Raw genomic sequence first — 12233 nt, forward strand, 5'->3', positions numbered from 1 at the left:
TCTTAATTACTTGGTAATTCCTTTTTTTTTTAGTGTACTTTAAGAAGCAGAGCTCTGAAGTGTATTTCCCAAGGTGTTCTAAGATTCACTTTAAGAGAGGGATATAGTATGCAGCTTTGACTTGAATCTTTTCTAGAAAGAACATCTCACACTGGTTTCCATGGAATGCCCTGAAGGACATAGTGTAAAGTATTTATCTTAAGCCAAAGGAATTCCCAAAAGCCAAAAACAAACTTCAGACATACTATATTTTTTTCTATTCTGTTTAAAAGAGAATTGGAACTAAGTGGAAGTATCACATACAGTGCCATAAATTCCAAAGAGCCTTGGAGTTTATATCATTTAATGGCACTAGAATATACTTTCCATGAGAGGAAGAATCTTGACTTTTTTGTTCATCGCAGATTGTCCAGCATCTAACATACTGCCTACAATTTAACATTTGCTTAATACTTGTTGAGTAAATGAACAAACTCTTTTCATTTCACAGATGAAGAAATTGGGAGCCAAGTAGTCAAATGACCCAACCAAAGTCACACAATAACTTTGAAGCTGTCCTGGCACTAGAACTTCAGTCTACACCCCTCATTTGGGATCATTTCCACTGATTGAAACATAAGCAAATTCAGGAGTTGGGTAGGGAGAGAAATGAATGAAAAGTGAAATTAAATAGAAGCCTAGAGACTTTTTCCAAACACCTCATCAGAAGCCAAAAATAAAATTGTAATTAGCATTGGGAAGGGAGTACTAAAAAACATGTTTTTTAATTAAAAACTCTTCCAAGAGCAAACAAACAAACAAAAACTCCACCTGTCTGACTGATGGCCAAAACAGCAATTACAGGGGTTTAAAAGAAAATCAGCTTTTAATAATAGAAAAGTAGCCCACAAAAGGAAAGGAAACCCACAAACAGAGCAGGTTAACCATAAAACTGAAAACTAGACCAAATATAATTTGAGAAATGCTTTGAAAAGGACTCCAAAGGCAACAAAACACTTTTTACAACACACTAAAAAAAAAAAGTGGGCTGAAGAATCTGAATGACAATTTAATGATCAAGGTCTAAAAAAGGTACACTCATCAAAAGATCAGATAGCAAATTGGGTAAATGAATCACTTTTCTTGGTCCTCATGGGGAAAAAATGCTAGAAGGGAGGTTCATGCATCATAAATATCTTTTGAAACAGACAACTCAGGGCTATCATATCAAATAGTGGCAAATGTCCATGAGTAAGCAGGAAAAAGGCAAAGAGGTTTCAATGTATGTAGAGTACATACTTATGCAACTGAAGAGAAAAACTATTCTTGAGTCTGTATCAGGACACCACACCAACCTAGAAAAAGGACAGAGAAGTCCCCTGAAGGATACTGCCTCGATGTGATGCTGCAGCCAAAAATTCTACTAAAATACTGCTAAAGAGCATCAAGTAGAAGAAAACTTTCCTGTTTCTATTTAAAACTGTGGTTTAAACATGCTGGAAGAAAACATACATTTCTTACTACTGGTTTTAAGAATAATATAATAGAATTGAACTAGAAAACGAAAGGAAAAAAATAGGGACTCATGGTCAAGGAGACTATGCAAACGACTATAGACTATCAAGGCAAAGTTTCTGCTCTTGAGAGTTGTACTTAACCTAGGAATTCTGCAATCTCTCTGAACAGTCTGTTCCAGTATGTGGATGTGGCCACCACTTTACTAAGCACTTAATCATGTACCAAGCATTGTGCTAATCACTTTATATCCATTATCTCATTTAAACTTCACAATAACATGAACATATAAGTATTATTTTCCCCACTTTACAGATAACTAGATTGAGGTTTAGAGAGGTTAATAATTTGTCCTTTTGACACTACAGATAAGAGTCGGGATGTGAACCTTGGCTGATAAGACCTCTATATCAAGGTTTTATCCAACCTGCCCTCAGCAAGAGTTTTGCAAAGCAGTGCCAGTTTCCCACAGCAGACCTACACAAACTTTGATAACATCATGCAGCCCACCGCCATGCTCTCCTAGAGATCACCCCACTCAAGCTGCCCTTGGCTGAAGTCCATCCAGAGTGGCACCACAAGCATGGCAGTGTGCAAGCAGCAACATGGGCCAATACCACTCCAGTTATTCCTGCCCCAGGAAGAGGGGAAGATAACTACTCATACCAGTTTGACTGCAGCCCCAGCAGTGGGCTGGGGGCAGACATCTGGTCTGACTACAGGCCCCACCCACCAATGAAAGTCTCCCGAGGAACAACACAGTGAGAACATCCTGCAGTTTAGGGCAACCACAGTTCTGGAAAACACCTGATCTAACCCAGCTCAAGCCCAAGGTGGCCCCAGATTGGGCCATTAACAACACTGGGACCAAACACTACCCATAACAGGCAAAGGGAGCCACTGCAGATGACTGGACTGAAGGCAAATGCAGTTCAGCCACAACAGTAGGGTGTGTATAAGACACATAGAAGACATCCCTGAAGTGCTAGGCTCTGGGGAACAGAGGACACTGCACTATGGGGCACCACAGAACTTCTTCTTCATAAGGCCACTACTTGAAAAAGCAGGAGATGTAGCTGACTTTCCTAACACATAAAATAGACACAGAGAGTTAGACAAAATGAAGAGACAGAGGAATATGTTCCAAATGAAAGAACAGGACAAAAATCACAGCAAGAAAGCTAAAGGAAACAGAGATAAGTAATATGCCTGATAGAGAATTTAAAGTAATGGTCATAAAGATACTCACTGGACTTGAGAAGAGTGGAGGACCTCAGTGAGACCCTTAACAAAGAGAAAGAAAATGTAAAAAAGAACCAATCAGAAATGAAGAACAGAAGCTGAAATTAAAAATACACTAAAGGGAATAAATAGTAGACTACAGGAAGCAGAAAAATGAATCAACCTGGAGAATAGAGTAATGAAAAGCAATCAAGCTGAATAGGAGAAAGAAAAAAACTTAATTAAAAAAGAGAGAGAGAGAATAGATTAAGGGAATTCAGCAACACCATCAAATGTAACAACATTCACATTATAGGAATCCCAGAAGGAAAAGAGAGAGAAAGGGGAGGGGCAGAAAATGTATTTGAAGAAATAATAGCTGAAAACTTCCCAGATCTGGGGGAGAAAACAGAAATCCAGATCCAGGAAGCACAGAGAGCCACCAACAAAATCAACCCAAGGAAGCCCACACCAAGACACACAGTCATTAAAATGGCAAAAATTAGTGAAGAAGAGAGAATTTTAAAAGCAGCAAGAGAAAAGAAACAGTTACACATACATGAAACCATATAAGGCTGTCAGATGATTTTCCAGCAGAAACTTTGCAGGCCAGAAGGGAGTGGCATGATATATTCAAAGTGCTGAAAGAAAACCTGCAATGAATAATGCTTCATCCAACAAGGCTATCGTTCAGAATAGAAAGAGAGATAAAGAATTTCTCAGACAGGTGCTCCTGGGTAGCTCAGTTGGTTAAGCATCAAACTCTTGATCTCAGCTCAGGCCTTGATCTTATGGTTGTGAGTTCAAACCCCATGTTGGGTTCAACCCTGGGTATGAATCCTACTTAAAAAAAATTAAAGAATTTCTCAGGCAAACAAAAATTAAAGGAATCTGTCACTATTAAACCAGCCTTACAAAAAATATTAAAAGGAATTCTTTCAGTGAAAAGGAAAGATCACAAGCAGGAGCAAGAAAAGTAGAAACCACAAAAGCAGCAAAATTAAATATATCTATTAGGTATATCTATATCCTTTGACCCAGTCAAGGGATTCATAAAATGAAAGCATGTAAAGTATGGCACTATATACATAAAACATGGGGAGGTAGAAGTAAAAATGTAGTGCTTTTAGAATGGACTCATAGGCTATTATATGCACAAGATGTTTCATATAAACCTAAAGGTAACCACAAATCAAAAAATTGATAATAGATATGCAAATTTTTTTTAAAAAAAGGAATCCAAGTATATCACTAAAGAAAGCCAGCAAACCATGAGGGAAGAAAGCAAGAGAAGAAAGGAATAGAAAAGAACTACGAAAACAACCATTAAAAAGTAACTAAATGGCAATAAGTACATACCTGTCAATGATTACTTTGAATATAAATGTACTAAATCCTCCATTCAAAAGACATGGGGTGATGGAATTGATAAAAAAAAGAAAGACCCATCCATATGCTGCCTACGAGAGATGCAGACACATGGAGATTGGTACTCATGCAGCAGCCACTGTGCAGACAGGACTTCGGTCACTCCCACACCTCATTCCTTTCTGCTGAAACCATGTTTGACAAACCCATTATGGCTGAGATTGAGAAATTCAACAAGTTGAAACTGAAGAAGACAGAAACGCAAAAGAAAAATCCACTGACTTCAAAAGAAACAACTGAACAGGAAAAGCAAGCAGGCAAATCATAATGAGGCATGCACAGTCATTATGCATTGTACATTCCACAAGCATTGCCTTCTTATTTTATTTTTTTCAGCTGTTTAACTTTGTAAGATGCAAAGAGGTTGGATCAAGTTTAAATGACTGTGCTGCCCCTTTTTACATCAAAGAATCAAGAAATACTGACAACAAGGGCCGTGCCTACCTCTCCCTTCTGCTTGTCTGGCTGGCTGGGAAGGGAAAGAACTTGCATGCTGGTGAAGAGAGAAGCTAGGTGGTACAAGAGTGAAATCTAGAGTAAAAACCAAGCTGGCCCAAGGTGTCCTACAAGCTGTAATTTGCAGTTTAATCACAGAACCATTTTTTTGTTCAAACAACTTTAATTATTGGAATATACAATTTTTTGAATGTGCAAATAAAAAGTTTTAAAACCTGAAAAAAAAAGACACATGCAGATTGAAAGTGAAGGGAAGGAAAAAGCACTTATCATGCAAATGGAAGTGTATAAGAAGCCAACGTAGCAAACTTATATCAGGCAAAATAGACTAAAACAAAGACTATAACAAGAGACAAAGAAGAACACTACATAATCATAAAGGGAACAATCCAACCAGAAGATATAACAATTGTAAATATTTATGCACCCAACATAGTGACACCCAAATACATAAGGCATTTTTTAACAAATATGAAGAAAATAATTGATAGAAATACGATAATAGTAGAGGACTTAACACTCCCCTTTCATCAATGGATAGATCATTCAAACAGAAAATCAACAAGAAAAGAGTGGCTTTGAGTGACACATTGGACCAGATGAATCTAACAGATATATTGAGAACATTCCATCCTAAAACAGTGGAATACACATTGTTTTCAAGTGCACATGGAACGTTCTCTAGAATAGATCACATGTTAGTCCAAAAAACAAATCTCAACAAACTCAAAAAGATTGAAGTCATACCATGCATCTTTTCCAGTCACAATGCTATGAAACAAAAAATCAACCTCAAGAAAAAATCTGGAAAGAACCCAAATACATGGAGGTTAAATAACATGCTACAAACAATGAATAGGTTAACCATGAAACTAAAGAGTAAATCAAAAACTACATGGAGACAAATGAAAATGAAAACTCAAAAGTCTAAAATCTTTGGGACGCAGCCAAAGCTGTTCCAGGAGGGAAGTTTATAGCAATACAAGCCTACCTCAAAAGCAAGAAAAATCTCAAAGAAACTTACACTTAAATAGCCCTAACCTTACACCTAAAGGAGCTACAAAAAGAATAATAAACAAAGCCCAAAAACAGAAGGAAGGAAATAATAAAGATTAGAGAAGAAATAAGTGAAATAGGAACTAAGAAACAGTAGAAGTCAATAAAACCAGGAGCTGGTTCTTTGAAAAAAAAAATCAACAAAATTGCTAAGCTTTTAGCCAGACTCATTAAAAAAAAAAAAAAAAAAAAAAAAACGAAAACACACGAAGAAAGAAAGAAACAAAGACTCAAACAAAATCTGAAATGAAAAAGAGAAATAATAACTGACACCACAGAAATAAAAAGGACTTTAAGAGGATATTATGAAAACCTATATGCCAACAAACTGGATAACCTAGAAGAAATTGACAAATTCCTAGAAATATATAGCCTCCAAAACTGAATCAGGAAGAATATAAAACTTGAACAAAGTTATTACCAGCAATGACATTAAATCAGTAATCAAAAAAGTCCCAAACAAATGACCAGGATCAGATGGTTTCACAGGTGAATTCTACCAAACATTTAAAGAAGAGTTAATACCTATTCTCATCAAACCAGTTCAAAAAAAAAAGAACTATTCCAAATTCATTTTACAAGGCCAGCATTACCCTGATACCAAAACCAGATAAAGACACCACTGAAAAAGAACTACAGGTCAATATCTCTTATGGACATAGATGCACAAATTCTCAACAAAATATTAGCAAACTGAAACCAACAATACATTAAAAAAACATCATTCACCACAATCAAGTGGGATTTATTCCTGGATTGCAAGTGTAGTTCAATATTTGCAAATCAATCAATATGATACTTCAAATCAGCAAGAAAAAAGAGAAGGGTGCCTGAGTGGCTCACTCGGTTAAGCATCTGACTTCAGCTCAGGTCATGATCTCACAGTTCATGAGTTCAAGCCCCACATTGGCGCATCGGGCTCTGTGCTGACACCTGGGAGTCTGGAGCCTACTTCAGATTCTGTGTGTGTGTGTGTTTGTGTGTGTGTGTCTCTCTCTCTCTGCCCCTCCCCTACTCACACTCTGTCTCTCTCAAAAATAAATAAACATTAAAAAAAATTTTTAAGGATAAAAACCATGCATTCATTTCAATAGATGCAGAAAAAGCATTTGACAAAGTACAACATCCATTCATGATAAAAATCCTCAACCAAGTAGGTTTTGAGGGAACACACCTCAACATAATAAAGGCCCTTTATGAAAAACCCACAGCTAACATTATACTCAAAGGTGAAAAAATGAAAGCTTTTCCCTTAATATCAGGAACAAGACAAGGATGTCTTCTCTCGCCACTTTTATTCAACACAGTACTGGAAGTCCCTAGCCTCAGCAATTAGACAACAAGAAGAAATAAAAGTCATCCAAATTGGTAAGGAAGAAGTAAAACTTTCACTATTTGCTATGACATGATATTGTATATGGAAAACCATAATGGTTCCACCAAAAAACTACTACAACTGATACATGAATTCAGGAAAGTCGCAGGATACAAAATCAATATACAGAAATCTGTTGCATTTCTATACATTAATAACGAAGCAGTAGAAAGAGAAATAAGAAAACAATCCCATTTATAACTGCACCAAAAATAATAAAATACCTAGTAGTAAACAACCAAGGAGGTAAAAGATTGTATTCTGAAAACTATAAAACATTGATGAAATAAATTGAAGAAGACATAAACAAATGGAAAGAGATTCCATGCTCATAGTTTGGAAGAACAAATATTGTTAAAATGTCTATAGCACCCAAAGCAGTCTACACATTTAATGCAATCCCTATCAAAATACCAACAGCATTTGTCACAGAATTAGAACAAATAATCCTAAAATTTGAATGGAATCACTTCACATCCTGACTAGCCTGGATTTCAAAATATACTACAACAGTAGTAATCAAAACAGTATGGTACTAGCACAAAAATAGACACATAGGTCAATAGAATAGAGCCCAGAAATGAATGCATTATTATATGGTCAATTAATCTATAACAAAGGAGGCAAGAATATGCAATGGAAAAAAGACAATCTCTTCAACAAATGGTGCTGGGAAAACTGGACAGCAACATGCAAAAGAATGAAACTGGACCACTTTCTAACACCTTATACAAAAATAAATTCAAAATGGATTATAAACCTGAATGTCAAATCTGAAGCCATAAAAATGACACAAGAGAGCACAGGCAATAACTTCCTCAACATTGGCCAAAGCAACTTTTTTCTAAATATGTCTTCTGAGGCAAGGAAAACAAAAGCAAAAATAAACTATTGGTACTAAATCAAAATAAAAAGCTTCAGGGCACCTGGGTGGCTCAGTCAATTAAGCATCTGACTTCAGCTCAGGTCATGATCTCACAGTCAATCCCACATTGGACTGTCTGCTCTCAGCACTGAGCCTGCTTCAGACCCTCTGTGCCCTCTCTCTCTCTGCCTTTCCCCTGCTTGTGTTCTCTCTCTGTCTCTCTCAAATAAACATTAAAAAAAAGAAGTTTCTGCATAGCAAAGGAAACAGTCAACAAAACTAAAAGACAATCTACTCGATGAGAGAAGATATTTTCAAATGATATATCTGATACTGATATATCTGATACTGATATATCTGATACTGGGTTAGTATCCAAAATATATAAAGAACTTATAAAACTCAACACTCCAAAATTAATAATCCAATTTAAAAATGAGCAGAAGGCATTAATAGACATTTTTCCAAAGAAGACATCCAGATGGCCAATAGACACATAAAAACATGTTCATCATCATTTACCATCAGGGAAATGGAAATCAAAACTACAATGAGATATCACCTCACACCTGTCAGAATGGCTAATATCAACAACACAAGAAAAAACAAGAGTTGGCAAGGATGTGGAGAAAAAGGAACTCTCATGCACTGTTGGTGGGAATGCAAACTGGTGCGGCCACTGTGGAAAACAGTATGCAGTCTCCTCAAAAAAAAAAAAATTAAAAATAGAATTAACATACAATCCAGTAATTCCACTGTTGTGTATTTACCCAAAGAATATGAAAACACTAATTTGAAAAGATATATGCATCCCTTTGTTTATTGCAGCATTATTTACAATAACCAAAATATGGAAGCAGCCAAGTGTCCATTGACTGATGAGTGGATAAAGAAGAGGTGATGTAGATATACAATGGAATATTACTCAGTCATAAAAAAAAAAAAAAAAGAATGAAATTGGGACTCCTGGGTGGCTCAGTCAGTTGAGCATCCAACTCGACTTCTGCTCTGATCATGATCCTAAGGTCATGGGATCGAGGCCCACGTCATGCTCCATGCTGAGCACAGAGCCTGCTTAAGATTCTCTCTCTCTCCCCCTCTCCCCCCAACCTGCTTGCTCTCTCTCTCTCTAAAAATGATTTTTTTGTAAAAAAAGAATGAAATATTGCCAATTGCAGCAACATCAATGGATCTAGAGAATATAATGCTAAGTGAAATAAGTCAATCAGAGAAAGACAAACACCATATGATTTTGCTCATATGTGGAATTTAAGAAACAAAACAAATGAGCAAAGAAAAAAAGATAAACAAACAAACAAACACAAAAAACCACTCCTAAATATAGAGAAAAACTGTGGTTGCCAAGGGAGAGGTAGGTAGGGGGATGGCTGAAATAGGTGATGGGGATTAAGCATACACTTATCATCATGAGCACTGAATAATGTATAGAATTGTTGAATTGTACACCCGAAACTAATATAACACTGTATGTTAATTATACTGGAATTTTAAATTAATGAATTAAGAAAAATAAATTATTTTTCTCACACTTCCTGAGTTCAAGCCCCGCACTGGGCTTTGTGCTGACAGCTCAGAGCCTGGAGCCTGTTTCAGATTCTGTGTCTCCTTCTCTCCCTCTGTCCCTCCCCTGCTTGCACTCTGTCTCTCTCTCTCAAAAATAAATGAATATTAAAAGAAAAAAATGATTTTAACCAGCATGTTATACTTCCTTCCCCACCCTTAATCCTACCTATTCATTTTACCCCTTTGGGCATGACTGAGTTGGTTTGCCCAAATCACACCATGAAAATACAAATTAAACAGCTCTAATTCTAAATACAAGCATGAAGAAACCATGTCTTCTTTGACTTTGTGTCTGCAAAGTCTGACCATTGTCTTGTACAATATTCAGTAGGTGTCTGATAAGTCGAAATCTGCTGGATAGAAACAATGCATATTGCAGTAATTTGGCAACTTTCTGACAAGAAACATACTTGATTATGTCTGGGTACACAAAGCCCGTACTTTAGAAACTGAGGCTTAAAGAACTATAACAGATAAAGGTCAGACTTTTCTACAATGGATACATTAGCTCTGACATAAACAGGCAGCCATTGAGAAGTAGTAGTAGAAGGAGGAGGAGGAGGAGGAGGATGAAGAGGTGGAGGAGAAGGAGAAGGAGAACAGGACAAACAATAAAGCCAACCCTGGTTAATTACTAAGAAAAAATGAATTCATTGAAAGCTATTTTGTAATTCATAGAATCAACACAAAGACTGAAGAACTAGGCTTAAAATATCAGAAGAAACCAGGAAAATATAGGTAACCAGAACCACTGCTAAAGCCACATGCCAGGAATAGCCTGGTTAGGTGCTAAGCCATCACCACTGAACGTTGGATGGCACAGCTGGACTGCCACCACCTGAAGCTTAGGGAACTCTGCTAAAACTGCAGACACAACCACCAGTGGATGCTGGATGCCACAGGCACTACCCACCACCACAAGAAACTCTAAACTGACCCTGCTTCTTTAGGTAACTCATCACAGATTCCAATTCTTGGGCAGACTCTATTATAGCTGAAGTTAGGCAGCCTAAACTCAAGCTGTAAGGGAGGAAAAATAACTGGCTTTTTGGCCTCGACCATGGAGTGGACTCTGCTTCTCCCCAAGTCTTGAATAAGATTCCACAAACACAGGAAGTGAATTTGAGTGTGGGTGACCACAATAAAAAAAGATATGTATTTACTACAAAAATACAGTCTGAGAAAGGGATCTAGAACTAGATTAGGATGAAGGGAGTCTCCAAAATCTAGTAAGGGGACATACAAAAGACCAAAAATCTAGTAAGGGGAAACCACACCTCCAAGTGAACTCTGTTTCTCAAGTGGAATGGACTCCCGGAAAAGGGAGCATGAGCTGTATCAGCACTGAAGCGGGACATTACCACAAGGGTCCCATGAAGGGAGGCACACTTCCTACATCATAGGTCAGCAGTTATGGTTTCACTCCCTTTGAAGTCTCTGAAGTTATGATATGCCTGTGGCCATAATTTCCTACCACCCCTGTTCAGACATTTGCTGATTATTTCCTCCTGGGTTACAGTGATGCTTCTGAGCCCTTCATAATAATGGTGATGGTTACATTTACTGAGTGTTCCAGAGCTATGCTAAGGGCACATGTACTAAGTCATTTTATTTTCACAATAATCCTATGAAGTAGGTACTGTGATTACTCTCAGCGTATGGATGAAGAAAGTGAGGCAGAGAGGTTACTTAATTTACCCAAGGACACATCACAGGAAAGCCAGCAGTACCAAGGCTGGAACCAGTCCTCTTCGCCACCTCCATTTTGTGAGAATCTCCAGCAAGCCCCACTGGACTGCTGCTGTATACCATATATTTCCTTTATTATATCAACAGCTACAGAAAACTAGCATTTTACACACCCAGCATAATACCAACACTTCTACTTGCACAACTTTATCAGCCCCTATGCATCAAATACATTTACCAGAATAATAACATTAGAAAAGTCACAGAAGAAAGAACAATCAAACTGTGGTGAATCCCACTCACCAACTCTACCTACGAGCCTTTGATGGATCTCAATTTGTTGCACTCCATGCAAGTTAAAAGAACTGTGTTACCACAGTGTTCAGTGCTGCAATAAATGTATGTATATACTTCTTTGTTTCCATTGCACTCTGTTGCATGGGTGTCCCTGCCCTGAACGTATTCATTTCAGGGCCAGGAAAGCTCAGACTCATCCCCCTGCCATATGCCCACAATTCCCAGGCAAACTTCAGCTTCTGATTCTTTGCTACCTTCTTTTGGCAAGTGTCCATCCTCAGTTTAAAAAAAATAAAAATATTCCATCCATGTACCCTCTCCATTAAGATTATATATATCAGGCAGGGATCAATCAGGAAAACAGGACCATTCTAAGTATTGGAGAGGGAATTCAATGTAGAGAAGGAACAGAAGAGCCCAGTTAAACAGAGGACGGTGAAGCAACTTAAGAGCTTAGCAACAAGAAGCCACTACCACTTCTGTGGCTGGAGGGACAAAAGAAGGAGGTAGTGATATGGGCTTCCAGAGTTTAGGATTACTGGGGAAAGCAGGGACCATGGCAGGTATGTCTGATAAGAACTGGAGTCACAGAGAAGATGCAGCGACTGCTTAAGATGCTGCCCATGGCAGAGAAGAGGAGAAACACCCTAGGCTCCCCTCTTACCTGCTCTTCTGTTTCCTATCTGTCCCTCCCAACCCAGCTGACAGAGGAGCCTGAGAAAAGATCCTGCCAGGTCAACCCCATTATGACACCGAGTAAATCAGGGA

General features: G+C 37.8%; 1 protein-coding gene and 1 long non-coding RNA gene across 3 annotated transcripts in view; one reads left to right on the forward strand and one right to left on the reverse strand.

Moving 5' to 3' along the window:
• The window catches only part of LOC123593304, a 536358-nt gene that overhangs the window by 449481 nt on the left and 74644 nt on the right, over positions 1-12233 (reverse strand). The gene's annotated exons all lie outside the window — the stretch shown is intronic.
• Positions 4044-4826, forward strand: LOC123593302 (thymosin beta-4, Y-chromosomal-like). The gene has a single exon (XM_045468968.1). It carries the CDS (start codon positions 4169-4171, stop codon positions 4409-4411), a length of 243 nt encoding a protein of 80 aa, XP_045324924.1. The 5' UTR covers positions 4044-4168; the 3' UTR covers positions 4412-4826.

Source organism: Leopardus geoffroyi, chromosome D4 (genome assembly GCF_018350155.1).
Source record: "Leopardus geoffroyi isolate Oge1 chromosome D4, O.geoffroyi_Oge1_pat1.0, whole genome shotgun sequence".
Taxonomy (NCBI): Eukaryota; Metazoa; Chordata; class Mammalia; order Carnivora; family Felidae; genus Leopardus; species Leopardus geoffroyi.